General features: G+C 35.3%; 2 protein-coding genes across 3 annotated transcripts in view; one reads left to right on the forward strand and one right to left on the reverse strand.

The window, feature by feature from the left end:
• The window catches only part of UBAC2 (UBA domain containing 2), a 253828-nt gene that overhangs the window by 46699 nt on the left and 187226 nt on the right, over positions 1–19903 (forward strand). For both annotated transcript variants that reach the window (XM_028526383.2, XM_028526382.2), the window contains exon 4: positions 533–642. In XM_028526383.2, the coding sequence (XP_028382184.1) occupies positions 533–642 (110 nt within the window). The remainder of the gene's footprint in view (positions 1–532; positions 643–19903) is intronic.
• GPR18 (G protein-coupled receptor 18) lies at positions 5502–9273 on the reverse strand. The gene is made up of 2 exons (XM_028526384.2): positions 8997–9273; positions 5502–6550 (listed from the first exon to the last, which is right to left on the reverse strand). Exons 1-2 carry the CDS (start codon positions 9005–9007, stop codon positions 5521–5523), a joined length of 1041 nt encoding a protein of 346 aa, XP_028382185.1. The 5' UTR covers positions 9008–9273; the 3' UTR covers positions 5502–5520.

Genomic DNA, 19903 nt, shown 5'->3' on the forward strand with positions numbered 1-19903 from the left:
GGGAGCCTAAGTCACCTGGGTGATTTGATTTTTCTCAAAAAAACTCAGTAGGAGATGTGATACAAGAGCGGAAGCATTGTTGTGATGAACCTGCCAATCACCAATTGAACCTGCCAATCACCATTTGCAGCCTTCTGAATCATCTAGGCAGTTTCTGTTGAGGAATGTTCAAGCTTAATGCAAAATTTGATGCAGATTTGTTTCTCCACTTGTTCAGTCATTTTGAATGTGATGGCCACACAGTATACATGCTCACTCAGTGGCATCCATCACTACCACTGACTAGAACAGAGAAGTCATCATTGTTCACACATGCACAGTCCAGTCCACTGTCTTTGGCTGCCAAATTACATTGATGTTGCACAAACTGTTCTCATTAAATTAAAAATGGCTGGCCTTTTTTTGGACAGGCCTTTGTATGTATGTGTATACATACACATGTACATACATACATAAACACACACATTGGCTCTAAATAAATGATGGTTTATTTTTAGAGACTTCTCTGTATAATGTTTTGTTTTATTTTTAGTCCTTTTTGCTGGGTTCCTGGGTTTTGTCAGCCTTGCTCGACTTCATCCTTGTTGAAACTGCATGGTATTGCTTTGGTATCTCTGCATCCCGGAATTTGCCTTCTGGATTGTAAGTAGCTCTCAAAGATTAGTTTACTTTATAACTAATTAAATCTGATCTAAGGTGTTATTGTAAGTCAGTAAAAGAATATTTTAAACTTTTAGATACAGTAAAATTGATTTTATGTGTAAAATTTTATTGTACACTTACATTTTCATTGTGTTCTTGAAACAGAATGTATTTTACACTCATTCTTTTTTCATCTTTGAATTCCTATATTTTAGAGAATTTTTAATGAATTTTCACTTTTCTTTCTGAAGATGAAATTAATTTTATATGTTTATTTTATAGTGAAATTTTGTTTTGTAATTTTGTGAACCAAATGCAAACATACAAAGTTTAATTAGATTGTATTAGGGAAAAATGTATTTGATATTAAGTTTCTGAAGAATGATGTTTTTAAAAATTAATATTGTTTCTGTACTTGCACCAAAGATAAAATGAGGTCAGTATATAGGTTACAATATTTTAGCCAATCTATAATAGCCAACCTAACTCAGACTGTATGTGCTTTCATATTGTGTTGATCTTCTTTGAAACAAACAAACAAACAAAACAACACACCATGTATCAGTTTATGAAATATCTGGTATCTAGGAGCAGAGTTGTTAGCATGTGTAAATGACCTTAAAGTATCTCTGATTAAGTATTGGAGACTGTGTTTGAGAGATACTTTGAAATTAAGATTCCAGATATATAAAATTCTGTGTGTACTAATTTCATCTTTTTTAATTTTGAACTTGTGTTTTTGAGAACTGTTAGGCAATTGCATGTATCTTGAGTCAAACTCACTTTGGATCTCTAGTAAAAATATAGTTAGTAATCTAATAGTGTTCACATTACATTGTTGATATTTACATCATAGCTGTCCTTTATGAGATTTACTTCATTATAGTTGGCAAGAGTGTTGACCTTTAGCTGTTTTAATAATGTATGATTGTGAATAATAATGGAATAGAGACAAAGACCTGTTACAATTATCATGAAGTTTTTGCTGAGTTCCATAGGTTGTAATTGTAATGAGACCAAGAAGTTGACTATTCTGCTACTGTGAAAAATACTGTAGTCATCAGGAGTGATTTCATGTTGATTCAGGAAGGCAGCAGCTTTACTAAATCATGGATTTTTCCCAAACATTTCTCATCCAGCCCAATTCTTTTTAGTGTTCTATAAGACCTACTGAGTTATACAGTATATATGTTACATGTGAGTTTGAAATTTTGGACATGGGTAGTAACATAGCTTTTAATTCTTATTTGCGTTGTCCTTTTTTTTTTTTTTTCTATTGTACATAGAGTTGAATGGCTGTTACTTTTTTAGAGAATCCTGTTAACTGCTGGTACATATGAGAAGGATTGATTTAGCTTTGAAGCTGGGAATATTTTTATTCTTAAAACAGGAAGGTATTTACATATTTGCCTTAGTTCATAGCAAGTTGCAAACTAGAGTAAATTCAAAACTTATAGGCTCCCCTTTGAAAGACAATATCAATATTAATTCAGCCGTTCCCTGAATAAGAATGTATTTCTTTCCTTTTCAAATCATGAAACATGAGAATATGCTTTTTAGAATCTTGAAGCTTTCTCAAACAGACTTCTTAGCACATAAATCTTTACTTCAATAAAGAAGCTTTGCATTTTGTAAATATAACTTCTATTTGATGATAGCAAAGCTTCAAAAACTCAGTAGAGGAAACTACTTTCTTTTTTTGGCCAACGTGCTTTAAAATTTGCAATTTTTTCACATAAACATCTGTTACTTTTTCTGTCCTATCAGTACCAAGTTTATCTGCTCTATCTGTAATTCTTTACTTCCTATTTAATTCTCTCTTCCTTTTTTTTAAAACCTCGCCACTTTTAAAACTTCTCTTATAATCTCATCAATATCCAACTAATTTCTAAAGCCGGTGGCTTATTTTCTGTTGTCTTAGTTGACCTTTCAATAGTACATTAAATACTTTTGACCTTATGTTATTTCATGAAAAAACCTGTTCTCTTTAGTCCTAGCACACTACTCTCTCTTGGTCCTTTTTGACCCTATTTACTATCCACAGTTCTTTTCTGAAGCTTATTTCAAGTACTTCCTCTGAGCTTTCTTGTTCACTTCCATGACTTCAACTACAATTAACATCTGTTGTTTCCCAGCTCTATTTCCAGTCCCTATTAATCACTGATCTTTCTGCAGCCATGTTTCCTAATGACTTGTAAGACTCAAAGAAAATTCACAATGTTCAGAAGGTCTCATCCCTTCTGATCTCTGCTCTTGCTGTATTCTCATCCTTTCCTCCTGTATTCATTTTAGTTAATGGCATTTCCATCTTGAAATGCCAATTTCACTTGAAATCTCCCTATTCTCATCATTATAGTAGTGCACCAAATCTTATAATTCAAAGTCTTATATAAATTATTTATCCCATCTTCTCCACTTCTGTCATTATCTCTGTCTAAACTCTAATCTTTTTTTGCCTAGATTTTTGCAGTAATTCTCTAACCAGTCTATCAATTCCAAAGCATTCCATGCCAGTGTTATCAGAAATTAATTCTAAAGTACAAGTTTGACTATGCTAATCTTCCTTTCAAAAACCTTTAAATCCTCATTTTCTTCAGAATAAAAAGTAAACTCCTCCAAGATGGTACCTAGGCAATATAGAATAGTGGGAATGGCATAGGCTTTGCCATCAGAGCAGATTTGAGATTATAGTTCTGCTATGTATTACTTATATTTGATCTTGAGCAAGTCACTTCTCTCAAGCTCCATTTCCTGAGCTCAATTTGTAGATGACCCTCAGGTGTTAATTGAGGATCATAGTCTATACTTCACAGGGCAGTGGAGAGAATTAAATAAGCTCACTTATGCAAACATCCTACTAGAAGCATACCCCCTATATTTTGGTTTTCTTTCTTCCCTTCAAAGCCCTCATAGTTTGACCCCAATCCAGTGTTCTGCCACTTCCCCATCAGTAATTGAGCTTTTAGTACATTCTATGTATTTGTATTCTCATGCTTACTTGGTTTTCTTTCTGTACCCTGTCATCCTTTGGTAATATCAATTGCCCTTTTATGTATATTCCAACAAATTTAAGACCCCTGTTAGCATTTATTACATTGCATTTTCATTATCATTATCTGGGCCTTCTATGCCACCCTACTGTCTCTTTGAGAACTAGTTTGATTTCATGAACTCATTGCCTTTCTTTTAGTCATATGGAAGGGATGGCCTTGATTACCATATAGCCCCATAATGACTGTGTGCTTTACATAGAAATTATACCTGGCCTCTGATAGATTCTCATGACTGTCACTTGAAATTCAGAAAAAGTAACCATTAGGTTTTGACATTAAAGATAGCTCCATTATTAAAAGACACACAAACACACATATGCACACACATATATAGTTTGATTGTTTTACAAATTACTTGTTTAAAGATATTTATTCAAGTATCTTGCTTCCTTGAGTATTCACAGTAAAAACTTTAGGTGGTTTTCTCTTTGTTGAGAAACTATATCTCAGTACCATCTTGACTCCTTTATCTTATGTAGCTCTGGGAATGTTTACATTCTGTAAGTTTGACTACTTTTTATCATTACAAAGTTGGCAATTGACATGAGAAGAGAACTGAATTTGGTTTTTAATCCTGGTTCTTTAGCTGAGCAGGTCACCTAACCTCTTTGGACCTTAGTTTCTTTATATTTAAAACAGGTCATCTGAGGGACCTTCTAGCACTAAAATACTGTTTTATCATTAGGGTTCTTTGTGTTTATTTTTGTAAAGATTATGAATTTACCCAACTTAATTATAGAAATCAATTTATGGCCAATGCATTGGTTTGATTCTAAGTCTCATTGGGAGGTGATCATGTTAAGAGTAATAAAAGTGACTTAACAGAGAGGAATTTATAGGTGACTCATTTGTGTATTTTTGTAATATTTAGAGTACAGGCTTTATAGATTATAGTTCACTTTTTCTTTTTAAATGAAGTTACTTAGTTATGGGAAATTAAATGGCAAGATCCCTGATTAGTGCTATTTATACTATGACATATGACCTGGAAAAAAAATAAATTGTTTTTATAATGTGATATTTAATCACATAAGAAGAATAAACTCTTTATTTTGGATAAAGATATTTCACCGCATAGTAGAAACCTCATGTCATAGGAAGAAACTTGGATTTGGGGACAGAAATAAGATCTCTGGTTAGGTTTTCCCCGTTGATTTTAAGTAGGGTCTGGTGCTTGTACGCTCTCAGTAATTGTTTATTGAATGACTACAGCCTGTTTCCAAAAGAAAATGAATTCAGAGTAGGGGAAGGCTAATGGCCATGGTCTCTACAGGCTCCTCCAAATGCTTGTTTCCACTAATTTTGCTCTGCAGTAAATAACAATGATGAGTTGAACATAGCTGTTTTTGTAAGGATCTTGGAAGTTTGGCTTAGAACACAGAATGTTGGGTTGCTCACCAGTCCTGAGTATACATTAAACTAAAGGGACCTTTATACATGGAAAATACTTTCATCAAATTATTTTGAACAGTAGCAGAATTTTTTTGCCTACTGACTTGATTAATATCATGATTCACTTGCACATAGAATTAAATCCAAAAAGCTAAGTCAACTGTGTATTTACATAAGACTTGAATATGAAACACAAATTGCATGTTTTCTCCTAATACCTCAAAAATGTTCTAATCAAATTTTTAAAATAAAAGTAATGAATTTATTAGAATACTTCAGAATGTTTAATTATGTTGCCAAAATAAAATCCCACAAAATAGTTTTTAAAGCTTTTTTTTTTAAGAAGAAAAGGGACTTCTTAATATACAAAATATCCTGTGATTCTAGGGTGATTAGAAAGTGAATTTAAGGATATTGAAGACGAAAAATTTATTCATAACATTTCACTGTTTATGTTGCTTAGTGACCGTAAACTACCTGATCGGAAACTTTTTCTGCGCACACTTCGAAGGTAATTGCGGTATAGCATGACACTAATGACGCGAGCCTGAAATTGTTTCGAAACAATGTAGTACAGAATCACATCCAGACAGGTACTGAGGTTCATGAGGAAGGTGGTAAAAGCTCCCCAGGGATTGTAACTGTTCTCGTCCCCATCCAACATCAGGACAGCGAAACAGATGTGGAAAGGCACAAAGCAAATGATCACCTGCACCATGAGTGTGATGATGATCCTTATAGACTTCTCCTTGACTTTTGGTTTCAGCTTAGATGTCCTACCATGAAGAAGACTATGAATAATGACCAGGTAGCACCCAATCATAATAAACAGAGGAATCAAGAAAAAAAATGTCAGTCGAGTGAAGTTCAGTATGTTAATAGCTTTTAAGTGGATGATGTCAGAAATCTTCAGGCAGGTGGCAGGGATAGAGGCTTTATCTGGGTCTTCGTAAAGCAGTAGCAGTGGGATGGTGGTTACCAGTGTCATTATCCAGACTCCCACACATGCTAGCACGGCTTTGCATGTTTTTTTAAGTTCTTTGGCATATTTTGGCTGCACAATAGCCATGTATCTGTCAGCACTAATAAAAGCAAGAAGCCATAGGGCAATACTTGGATAAAACATCGTGAGTGCCCCAAGAATCTGGCAGAAGTACTCTCCAAATGGCCATTCACCTTTTGCATAGTAAAACATTTTAAAGGGTAAGCTCATTATAAATATTAGGTCCAGTAATGCCACATTCATCATATAGATGGTTACAGTGGTTCTCTTCTTGGTGGTACAACTGAAAACCCATAAGGCAGTGACATTAACAAATAATCCAATTATGAAGATACAGCTGTAGAAGACAAGGGCTGCAATTTTGTATTCGTCTGGATATGAGCTGTTAGAAGAACCAGGTTGAGCTTGATTGTGAAATGTAGTCATCTTACAGTTTGTTGGTGGGCATAACACTTGGGAACTGTAAAATAGTGAAGATTAGGAGGAATAAAACTCTTTGCTGAAAAATAAATGTTTAGTATCCTCATACTTGGCGTGCAGTGGATTTTAATTTTGAGAGTATATATACTTTTATATTATAGAGTCAATATGTATGTCTTAGTATTTATTAGTAAATACTTTTCCTAGGTATTATTACTAATCTGTGCTAATCTATTAAAGTGGTATGGTATGTCATAATGCATTGGCAGATTTACTCAATTTCTCTTTTCTTCTTACTTCTTTTCTCCCCCAAAGAATGACTTTTATGATATCTTTCCTATAGTGTGAAATTGGGTAGCTGTTATTCCTACAATAAGCATTCTTTGATTAGGACTAATTAGGGAAAGTCCATTCTGAATTTTGAATCTTGCTGTATAGTTTACCACTTCTTATCATCTTCATTCTGTTTAAATATTTCATAATCCAGTTTAGTAATATGAAATAATGAATTTTTACTTATTAAATATAATTCTAATGTATAAAATGCCTATTATAAAGCTAACAAAAGAACCATATAACTGGTTAATTACTGAATAGTCACAGTAATTCTCATTTGAGATCAGGAACTTTCCCTTATCACTAGTATATCTCATTGCCTATTGAGTAAGTTGTAGATATTCAAAAGGTAAACATTTACTGAATGGTAGATGAGTCTACCATTTGCTGGAAGGAAGGTGAAGTGACTGACCTAAAGAAACTACTCTCTAGTTTGTCAATGAAGACTTGCTTAGTTAGCCATGAAACCTTTTTTTTTAAGTAGTAAATACTTTTTCATAGTATTACGTTCTCGAAACTATCATAGGTCTAAAAACATCAGAGTCTTGTGCCATGGTCTATAGATTAAGAACTTTACTCTTAGAACAATAGATGAGCTGGATTCTAATGCATAATCGAGGTGTCTAATGCTGAGTCTTCCAGGTGGTGTTTACCTGTGTCTTAGAAACAGATTTCACTGTTGCAATAGTGTGTAGAAAGTAACACCTTGAGAATGAGATACTGTTATCATAGTAATTTTCATGTCCTTATTCTACCTAGATAAGAATTGTAAGTATTGTTTCTCAAATTAAATTTTAAAAAGGAGTATCAAACAGAAGTAGTTGTTAGTAAGATGTCACTCAATAACTTTATGTGTATGCGAAAATTAATTCCCATTACCAAAAAAGTTCATTTCTAATTTAGAGGAGTTTAATGATTGTATATATCATCGATCCCTCTCAGTGTGAAACTTTCATCACCCATGATGCAGTACTAACCCCAGTGATTTTAAAAATAGAGTCACTACAAAGAGATGGAACCTTGTGGCATCCCCTTGAAATATGGAGGTGTAAGAAGAGTTTCCTTCAAAAATGTCACTTTGCAGAGTGGGCTGTCTCTAATTCAGCCCTGTGGGTGAGGTTAGCAGTGTGGTCTGTGGCATCATGGGCTGTTGATAAATTAAAAATAATTTGAGCAATTGCTGTGGACAAACACATGATAGGAGTTTGTTTTTCCCTTCCTTCTTCTCTTCTTTCCACCTTCTTTCCTTCCTTCCTGATTGCAGCTAATTTGCCAAATATTTAGGTTAAATATGATTTTGCAATATATTTCTATATATTTGAAAGCCTATATTAATTAAAAGTTCCAAATATTGACTTGACTGGAATATTTCTATCAAATGAGAAAAGTGCTACAGAGAAAAATCTTCAGTATCATACAAAGGAGAATAATTTTGGAGGCTTGACTATTTTTAACTTTAAGTGAATTTTTAAATAGTAGCAGTTGTAATGTAATTGAAGATTTGTAACCTTTTTCCTCTTTTTGTACTGCATCAGGACTCCCTTCACCCGTCCTCATTCCCAAATTATGTCACATAAATTCTGTACTTACAAACCATTTTTGGATAAATCTCTTTCCCCCCTCATCGGGCTCAAACTGCTTGTATGTCACCAACACCTTGTATTCATTTGATTAAGTTTGAAAAAAAGTATGCATGATGCATGTGTTTTAAAGGCATTGTCAGTATAGGTTGTGCTGTGCACAGAGAGAAATTTTTGAATAAATATTGAAAAGCGATTGGCTTTTAAGCCATCATTTTAAAAGCTTTGGATTCCATGATTACCTATAGTCTTTCTTTTCTTAAAAGCCTTTAAGTACATTTGTGAAGTAATGTAATTTAAACCAAGTGATAACTCTTTAATGTGCTTATAATTTATCATATCAATATTTTCCTGAAGTTGAAAAAAATTACATTTACCATTAATGTAAAACAATATTGAAAATAAATTAAAAAATCATATTCATAATGCAGGAAGGTAACAGCATCTCATTTCAAGGTTCTTCACCACATGGTTTCAGTAATGTGTTACTAAAATAAAATAGTGCTTTTGCAATTTAGTAACTACAACATTACTTCTGATAATCTTTGAAGTTAATTAAATGCGACTTACCTCCTGTCCATCAAAAGGCTTTACTAGACGGGAACATTTTTCAGTATATCCAGTTCTGTAAAAAAGATATCTTTGAGTTTCTTCTCTTTCTGGAAATAGTATATTTAAGAAACGGTGTATTTGTTTCTTTTAGGCTCTTCTGGTGCTTTAAAACATTGTTTCAAATATTCTCGGTATAAGAGTTGGTTCTAGTTGCAGCTTTGTCTCTTTCAGGAAGTACTCTCTGAAGGCTTTTTCAACTTCTGACTGGATGTGGTTTTTCTCTTTCACAAATGATTTGTTTATGAAGTTATGCTCAACATAAGCTTCCCTTGAAATGATGCCATGTACTTAAGAGAATCATACAAAAAGGAAAATGTCTTCAGTGTTTAACTTTGATGCTTTAAGTCTGCATTATCTATTGAAGGGATATGAGATTTGATGTTGACTAGAATGAGATTCATAGTATAGCTTCTTTATTTTTTAAGCTATGTGACTTTCTAGTTACCTGCCCACTCTGAGCCTCTGTTCCTACTTTGTTTCTATAGTTAAAACAGAGATAATACCCATATGGTAGCATTGTGAGAACTTGAAACTAGAAAAATCCCGAGTTTAACATAATACCTGGCATTTAGGTACTCCTAAACAGAGTTAACCCTTTACTACAAAGTTCCTAAAATCACAGAATATCTACTTTTTACTATTAAGACATTTTTAAATGGTTAAAATTATAATCCTCAGTTATTTGCCTCTGCTTTGCATGTACTTATATACTTTAGTTTGCTTTATTTTTTAAGTTCCCAGTGCTTTATATCCCTTTTCCATCACGTAAAAGCCTAGAAATAATTTCTTTTGCATAAACATCCCTGCAAATTGCTAAGCATGGACTCTGGAAGTCTTCAGTGGAATAATTTACATATTAGGAGTGTTTTAACTTAAGAAGGGAAATGAAACCAATGGAAAGGGAAGTGAGCAATGCCAATCATTGTCTACCTAGTTATGTTACACTTTTTACTTTCTTTTTTTAAAAAATCATCTTATGTGTTCTAAAATTTTACTTAACTTTATATTTGGTTATGCATGACTTACAAGTTTTAAAAGATACGTGAACTGAAGCGAATTGTTTTTTGAATCTAAAACAGTTTGAAAGTCCGTGGTTTTGGTTTTTTTTTTTCCCTCAGACAAAACCATGGTTAGTCTTTGATTTAAAAGTTATTTAAGATCCTTGCCTTTGGTAATTAAGTACTTTTGATTGTGCTAGCCTTCTGGAATAATGGGTTTTTAGAAGTGTTGGCAACAGTCAAGCAACTGTTTCTTGTATAGATGAGGATTTGAGGCCAATGTAAGGCCATGACTAGCAGAAAAACTCAGACCACCAAGCCCAGCTTCTTCAGGTGCTGAATTCCTTCCATTTCTGCCCTAGCTGCTGTAATAACTTCTCATTAGGAGGTGATTACATTGATTTATTCACTAGATAGGGTTTATTCATTGCCAAATTACATGAATCAATTTTTTATACATGGAGTTATATTTCATATGCAGTATAGGAGAGTTTGATATTTCAGCTGCTGATAGGAACCTCTTACCTCTTTAATCTTTTCATTGCCTTAATTTCATCTATCCTGTGACGTTTCTGAAATTAAGTATTGATTAGTGTCCCCTGGGGTGCTAATATCAAGAGATAGAATCTTTTATCACACACAGCCAGATTCTTTTTTCTGACCTCCCATTCTATCAGAGAAAGGCAACAAGGGGCAAGTCAGGAAATCCCCATAGGCACAGCTTGAGGGTGGATCAGCTGTTACTCCTTTCCTACCTTCTGCATTTGCTCTTCTTTGCCTTTCACATGCTGTTCCAACCCGTAATATTCCTTACCACTGCACTGCCATGTCTTGGCTTGGCCAGGTGCTACTTATCCTTAAGGTTTTAGTTTAAAGGATGCCTTTTCCAGGAAGTTTTCTCTGACTTCTGAAGCTGGATTGGTTATTTACTTCTGTAAGTTTCCTTAGTAGTTGATAGTTATCCTCATAGTGGCATGTGTTTGCATTATTATTGCATATTTACATTTACTTGCCTTTTATCCTGTAGTAAATTGAGGTCCTTGAGGGTTGGCATGCATTGTATATGTATGTGTATAACAGATTTTTAATAAATATTGCTTGACTGTGTGATTGGAAAAGTAGGTAAAGAAATGGAGGGTTGAGGGAGCCATGGATGAATTAGTGAGCCAGGTGTTAGCATCAGGGACACTTTGACCAGCTTATATGAGGCAACTGCCAGTCATAAATCATATGTGGAAACTTAGGCAAGGGGATCAGGGGCAGGGACCTTTCTCTCCTCTCCATAACATTACTCTCTGTGTTCCTGGCTCTTCACAGTAATTTTTTGTTGAAAAAGAATTTCAGTGAAAAAAGTCTTCCCCAAGCTGTTTGGCAGCAAGTGTAACAGTGGATCAAGAATTAAATGTTTGTAGTGTCTAGTTTACTTCTTTAATACTTGAACCTAATGAATTTTTATTCAAATCGAAGAACTTAACTTGTTTTGAGATATTCATGCAGCTTTAATTTCTTAACTTATTTTGGAATGTGAGGGAAAGAAATTTTTCACCTTGTATAAGAAACCCATAAATATTTCCAGGGGCTACAGAGTTCCCTTCACTTTATGAAATAATCTGTTTTAGCTTTATTTTGAATTTTGGTTTAGATGTTAAAGGCCCTAAGGGACTTTTCATTTTAGTACTTCAGCCCTGTTGGAGTGAACATAAAAATAAATTTTAGTTAAGGCAATTTGGTAATTTTTAGAAAGGATGTAGTTAATAGATATACACAGTAAATCCTCGTTATAAAACGATGCTCCTATGTTAGATATTTATTTGTGCCACAGATAAAATTATATATAAAATTATATTTTCCATTCTTGACATATTTTTCTTTACCACAGCAAGTGGAAGTGGGGGCATATGCCAGTTCCTGGCAAGAGTGTTGTAATGAGGGGATTCCTGTAGTTACTATTTTTGTTTCCCAGCATGGGTGGTTAGCCAGCAGAGAACAAATTCAGAGTGGTTGGTACACAGCCAGTCCCCAGAAAGAAGAGGGGATGAGGGAAATGAGGAGCGCTCCAAACTAGGATGAGATTCTTATCTTTTTGCCTTAAGGTCTTCTACCTTGATGTTATTAGAATCTTGCCCTGGAACTCTCTCTTACTCAAACCTGTCTCTAAACTGAAGGCTTTTTTTTTCTTTCAAGGGAAGAGATGTGTTGAATGGTGGTGTCTAGATAAGGAAACTGAGATACGCTTTTTTTTAAATGTGTTTCTTCAAAAGAAATCTCAGCAGCTTATAACTATAATCTTATAGCCCAGTTAGTATGAACCTTCTGTACACTAGACTTCCTAAACTGTATTATAAATTTAGCAATTCCCCAATTCTTTTACCTTGGCAATTTTGTACAGTTTTAAATATTTACAGACATATAGACATTTAGGCTGTTGTTAACCTTACAGCAAACAAGTTGAACCCAGATAACCAAAGTAATAGATAATTTTAGTTAATCTAGATCTAAATCAACAATGAGAGTAGAGTTTCCTAAAGATATTAAAGATTCTCTCACAGGATCTTAGGAGAAATCTTTTATAATAGCAGTGAAATCAGTCACTGCTATCTGTCAGTGGAGTCACTGAAATCCTCCTATAGGACCCTAGGCCAAGAGTTTGCACTGTGACATTTCATTAACTGACTAGAGATCCAGAGTCTCCGGGAGGGCTAAGTAGAACTCTCTGGGTGTTGGGATGTACATGGTCACCTCCTGAAGATTCTGATCTCACAGCTAAAGTGTCGCTATCTTGTCTCAAAAGGATATATATATATATATATATATATATATATATATGTGTGTGTGTAAAATTCCTCATAATGTATTATATATAACATATATATTATAAATAATATATATATTATATATTATGAGGAAGTAATGTGAAGAAGTAGTTTAGAAGAAAAGTATTGTGGAGAGTCAAGATTGGTAAAGAAACAAGAGATATGTTATTGACTTACTTAAATCCAAACCTGTATACTAGTGTGTTTGAGTATTTTAGAATACAGGCATCTGTAAACTAAAAAGTAACTACATATTTATGTAGTTGAAGGTTGTTGGTTTAAAAAGAATTACTTAGGATTTTTTTACAATATTATCTCTGCTGTTACTCTTATCTGTATTTATTAGAGGTAATTAGAGGTGAATAATCATCAGGCAGAGGTCTAAATGCTTTAAATGTGTCATTAAATTTAATCTTCATGCCAACAACAAAGTATGTTGAGGACACAATAGTGTATTGATGGTGTAATGCAGAGATATTTACTCATGATTCTCAGATCCTGTTATTGTGTTTTACTCTTTCTGTATTATGGTATTATAGTTTGTTTTAGTAGTATTTATTGAAGTTGGTAGTACTTAATAGAGAATCATCAGAATAGTAATTTGATCTTCAGCAAAAAGTTTCCTGAGGGACTAGATCATCCTTTCCTTCCCCTGTTCCTCACTAATGAGTTATTCCCAAGTAAAGGTTTGGTAGCTGTATTCTGTCAGCCTGTAAATCTAATTTTGGTGCTTAGGAAGATCTCTGCCATTCAGTGGGCCAAAGGCTTTTAAGCACTTAAAAATGAGTATATCCAAATGGTTGGTAAGCATGTAAGTATGCTCATAAGTAATTAAGTTAACAAAAATTAAAACCATGATAAGACATTACTACCCATACACCAGAATGGCTACAATGAAAAAGACTGACAGCACAAAGTGTTGGATATAGCCCTGGCTGGCGTAGCTCAGTGGATTGAGCGTGGGCTGTGAACCAAAGTGTCGCAGGTTCGATTCCCAGTCAGGGTACATGCCTGGGTTGTAGGCCATGACTCCCAGCAACCGCACTTTGATGTTTCTCTCCCCCACCCCCACCCCCAAAAATAAATAAATAAATAAAAAATCTTTAGAAAAAGTTGCTCAAAACCAATAAAACAAAATAATAAAAAAAATCCCCCCCTCAGAAAAAAAAGTGTTAGATATAGATCAGTGAAGGCACTCTTGTGCATTGCTGGTGGAATGTTTAAATTTGGGGAACAGTTGGATATTAAATACTTCAGTGAAGACATACATGTCCTGTGATTCAGATTTCACTCCTAGAAGTAAATGCATATTCCTTTGCAGCAAGAGACATAGATAGGAATGTACATAGTAGCATTATTTCCATAACTCCAAATTAGGAACAACCCAAATGTTCAGCAACTGTAGAATGGATAAATTAGTTGTGGCTCAGATACACAATTAAATGCTTTTCCCAATAAAAATTATATAGACAGCACATGCAACATGAGTGAATTTTGTGTATATAGTGTTAGGTGAAAAAGCCAGACATGAAGGAACTCATATTGTATAATTCCATTTATATGAATTTCAAAAGCAGACCAAACAAATAAAATGTTTAGGGGTTTATGCTTAGGTGATAAAACCTTTTGGTGATTTAGGAACATGTAAGGAGGGGACACCCAGGGGGAGTTTCCAGGATGATGGCAAGTTCTATTATTCACTTAAGTACTAATTACTCTAGTGTTTATTCTGAGGACTGATTGAGCTGTGTATTTTTGTTTTGTCTTTGTATTTGTAAGGGTCTCAATAGAAAGCAGATGGCATACTTATATTAGAATAACTCAAGGAGGGCTTATCTATAAGGGTGCAATGACAAAAGGGAACCTACTGACAAAAAAGAAATCTTTGGCAGGACAGTTAATTTTCTTGCACCCATCACCATTAAGGCCAAAGAAAAGGAAGGGAGAGGTTCCTAGAACTTAAAAGGAGGACCCCTGTAGAGTCAGCTGCCTTGAATACAGTAGTGACTTTGTGTTGAGGGGCAGTAAACCTGAGGTTACCTTGCAGAAGGGGACCTGTGGGATAAGTATCAGGAGGGGCCTAGGGCCCCTCCTCCCTTAAACCTCCCATGAGGCTCCCATTAGCAGAACTCATTGGAAGCCAGGGGGTCCCTGAGCCTCTGGATGGAGTCTGTACCCTCAGCCTCTGAGACAGAGCAAGGCAGGGAAAGGAGAAGATTGTCCAGCAAACTGCCCTTTTCTGTATGTATGTTATATTTCATATTCCAAAAGGTTTACAAACAAACAAAAACCTTGGGCTTTGAGTTGGCAAAAACTGGGTTTCAGTATTTCTCTGCTTCTTTTAAGCTGTTTGCATGAGTACCTTATAAAAACACCAAGTCTCAGTTCTTATCTGTGAATCATTGTGTTACTGGACAGGGGCCTGGCCCTGAATGGGTATGCCTAGGGCCAGCTGGTAGTGTGTAGGTTCTTGATTTGTGTAGGAAAGATTTCACAACACGAGTCTAGGAGGATATGTGTATTAAAGCTGGGGACAGTAAAACCAGGAAGGGCCTAGAATAGAAGAAGCAACAGGAGAGTCCAAGCTGGGCAAAAAGGGGCCTTGGAGACAAGTTCAGGGGGTTAGCCTGGGATGAGCTGCCACTGACTATTGCTCGCCTGGTTGCAAATCAGGTGGGGTACCTTTGAGTGTAGGAGATGTGTGCCTGTTGGGGGAGAAGAGAAGGAAGCAGAGAGGGAAGGGAGTGGCGTGGACTGCTCCCCAGAGGGAGAGTGAGCTCTGGGTCCTTTATCTTGAGGTTTTTATCTTTCTTGCAGGTGGGAATCTTAGGGGAGGACTCAGGGGAGGATTTCAGCAGAATATTCATCAGTTCTCCAGGTTTGTCCTTTCAGGGTTGTGGTCTCCACTGATTGATTACTGTCAGGGCTGGGGGTCCTTAGTCATTGCAGTTGGTCCTGGCATTGGCCACCTGGTTTTGTTGCTTTTCTGAGCCTGGAGATGAAATACAACTGAGATGACCTTTTTTCTGGCTGTAAATCACTCAGCCAGTTTGTTCAGCTATTAGTTTCAGTTTCCCTGTTCCACTTGTCCTGGCTTATTGGCCTGTCTCATTCACATTCCTTATAGCTTGTATAAAATACATGTTTTAGACACCATGTATTATTTCTTTTTGTTTCTCTCCTGCCTGATTCCCTCCCTTTTTCTTTTGCACCATGTTTAAATTTTTCTTGGGAATTTCAGACTGGGAATGGAAGCTTTGTCTATGCCACTGGTTAATTATCTGAGATATCTTTTTTAAAAAGTTAGTTCATTTCTTTGATTGTCACTACCCCCAACTGGAAGAAATGGGAAGTTGGATGGGGCTTTCTTGAAGCACTTCCCACCTTCAGTATTACAGAGTTCTAAATAACTGTTCCCATTGTAGTGCATATTTTATTTTTGTCTCTCTTGGGATTTTTGTATGACTGGAGATTAGAGATAGAGGATAGGACTCGGGACTCCATGCCCTCACATCTTCTGCATGGAAACATATTCAGGAACCTTAACATATTCAGGAATCATTTAGTGAATGAAACCTCATCCCAGAAAGCCTAGAATATAGGTCTTGGTATTTGGGGCTTATGCTAAACTCTAAGTATCCAGAGACCTAAGGGGCTCCCATTACTTCCTGGTCTTTGCCATCTTTTCATGCCTTTTATTGTGTGGTTCTTCTTTAGTATGTTTTTACCTTATTTTAATCTATCCTTAATACATTTATCTTAACATATTTATTTATTTATTTTTATTTTTTAAAGATTGATTTATTTGTTTTTAGAGAGGGAAGGGAGGGAGAAAGAGAGAGAGAGAGAAACATCAATGTGCAGTTGCTGGGGGCCATGGCCTGCAACCCAGGCATGTGCCCTGGCTGGGAATCGAACCTGCGACACTTTGGTTCACAGCCCGTGCTCAATCCACTGAGCTACGCCAGCCAGGGCTACTATCTTAACATATTTTTAAGACTTTTATCCATTTCTAGTAGTGTTAGGTTGTTACAGCTCATTTGCCTATCTACTTTTAACCCTTTTTCCTTTAAACACTGCTTTGATATATGGCAAGCAGAAAGTGCAGCTGTGAGAATGGGCAGGGTTCAAGATTGCCCACTCTTAGACACTTGATTTCCCATATCTCTCCCAGAAGAGTTGTCATGCTTGGTGGCAGAGCCCATCTTGGAGACTTTATAATCAATCAGCCTGCATAGGATAAAAATTGTGCAGGCTTTGTTGGTTCATTAGTAATAAAACTGCACTGATTGGAGTTACTTAGAAGAGCTCTTTATGAGAACTCTCTCTTTTATGCTTAAAAATTAATTTTGCACCAGTGAGAAATCACTTGAATTTTTGCAGTGATCTTATTGCTAAAACTTTTCATGTGGATATTCTTTATGAGAAGTTCATAACTTTCATTTCATACAGCAAGCAAGTCACACACACAGCCTAAATAGAATCTTAACAGAAAAGGGAAGGAAGTAGGTGGTACCACCCTCAGAGACCTGCAGGGCAATCTGCTGGTGTGCATGTTTAGACAGAGAGACACGTGCTTGGGCTGCTTAATCCTTCCTCTAGTGTAGGATTTATTCTTCTAACATAAATGTAATTTTTTACTTAGGATTAATAATCATAGGGTTTTTTTAAAGATTTTATTTATTTATTTATTTATTTTTAGAGAGGGAAGGGAGGGAGACAGAGAGAGAGAAACATCAATGTGCGGTTGCTGGGGGTCATGGCCTGCAACCCAGGCATGTACCCTGACTGGGAATCGAACCTGCGACACTTGAGTTCGCAGCCTGCACTCAATCCACTGAGCTATGCCAGCCAGGGCACAATCATAGGTTTTTAAAACTGGGAGTTAGAAGTATCTGTAACATCTCTCTTTTACAATTATATTGTTATATGTCCCTTGATTATACTTTCATCTCTCTTATTTTTTGCATTTTGTCTGTCTTGTTAACAAAGACCCAGCACATAGGTCTTTGCATATTTCAGAGGACCCAGTATAGTGCCTCACATACAAATAAATAGGATTTGATTTGACTGGTGTTCATGTGTTTCTTTTTCTATAAAAAAGAAAACTAGCTATACCATGTCCTCCAAAAATGAATGCCTAATATTTCTAGGTAGATATGATCACAAAGACATATCAAGCAGAGGAAAGACAGAAAGGAGATAGGTTAGGGTTGGTCAAATAGCTCCCAGGGTGAAAGTGTTTGGGCCAAATAAACATTTTCTGGTATCAGAGAAGTTTCTACAATTAATTAATGTATGAGAACTACAATTAATTGAGCATGAAAAAGTTTTAGATTGCTCATGTATGTTACCTAGTTTTCCCTCACACATTGACATGCAAGGCAGCTTTGACTTGACACTGTGCTTTTACTGCCACCTACAGGTGATTAGCCCATCTTGGAACTCTACCTTGTTTGAAGTCTTGAGTTTGAAATAAACTTAAAAAAAAAACTATTAAATTGTAAAGATAAAATTTTAATGTTATTTTCTAAATATTTCTATATTTTTTAGTATTAGGTAGTAGATACGTCCTAATTCCTCTAAAACATTTTGGCTATAGACTATTTTTGCCTTCTTTGGAAATAATACCACCCCCCCCCCCTTTTTTAAACCATTTTTCTCTGTAGGACTATATATTCCTGGACTAGAGTCTTGGGAAGATTCTACTTTAAACATTATTTGTACCTAATATTCTACTAAGAGTTGAACATAAAGGTGACTTTGGAACAAATTTGATATGGTTTAAATTTTTTAAAAATATGATAAAATACACAACATAAAATTTATCATCTTTTAACCATTTTTAAGTGTACAGTTCAGCAGTGTAAAGTACATTCACATTGTTGTGAATCCAATCTATAGAACTTTCCTCTTACCCAACTGAAACTTCACACTCATTAAACAACAACTCTTCATCACTCCTCCTCCTTCCAGCCTGTGGCAACCACCGATTCTACTTTCTGTTTCTATAGATATCACTACTCTAGATACCTCATGTAAGTGGAATTATAAATATTTGTCCTTTGTCATTGGCTTCTTTCAGTTAGCATAATGTCCTCAAGGTTTATTTCCTTTTTAAGACTGATGGACATTTGGGTTATTTCTACCTTTTGGCTAGTGTGAGTAATGCTGCTATGAACATCTGTATATAAATATCTATTTGAGACCCTTCTTTCAGTTCTTTTGGGTATATACCCAGGAGTGGAATTACTGGATTATGTGATAATTCTGTTTAATTTATTGAAGCACAACCGTATGGTTTTCCATATTGGCTAAATTTCCACTAGCAATGCACAAATGTTTCAATTCTTTATATTTTCTGGGAAATAACTCTTATAAAATTATTTGCAGACATTTTCTGATATTCCACGGGTTGCTTTTTGACTCTTAATTATGTCAGACTCTGATGTACAGAAACTTTTTTGGCATGGTTTTAGCTTCATACATTTATCATATTCTCGCGATAAGGTGAATTGAAAAGCTTTAAATTTTTATTTTTATTTTTAACAGTTTATTTTTATTGTATTTTTCCATTAATTTTTGTCCCTTTTACACCCTCTTCTACCTACAACCACCCCTCCCCCCTGCAATCACCACCCTGTTGGCCATGTCCATGAGTTCTTTTTCTCTTTGCTCAATCTCTTCACCCCAACACACCCCCACAAGAGCTGTCAGCCTGCTCTCTATCCATGAGTCTGTCTCTGTTTTGCTTCTTAGTTCAGTTTGTCCATTAGATTCCAAAATGAATGACATCATGTGGCATTTGTTGTTCTCTGACTGGCTTATTTCACTTAGCATAATGTTCTCCAGGTTCATCCATTCTGTCGCAAAGGTTAAAAAAAAATTTTTTATGGTCAGGTAGTATTCCATTGTGGAAATGTCCCATAGTTGTTTTATCCACTCATCTACTGATGGACACTTGAGCTACTTCCATATTTTGACAATTGTAAATAATGCTGCAGTGAACATACGGATGCTTATGTTCTTTCAAATTAGTGTTTTGGATCTCTTT

The sequence above is a fragment of the Phyllostomus discolor genome, chromosome 11 (assembly GCF_004126475.2).
Source record: "Phyllostomus discolor isolate MPI-MPIP mPhyDis1 chromosome 11, mPhyDis1.pri.v3, whole genome shotgun sequence".
Taxonomy (NCBI): domain Eukaryota; kingdom Metazoa; phylum Chordata; class Mammalia; order Chiroptera; family Phyllostomidae; genus Phyllostomus; species Phyllostomus discolor.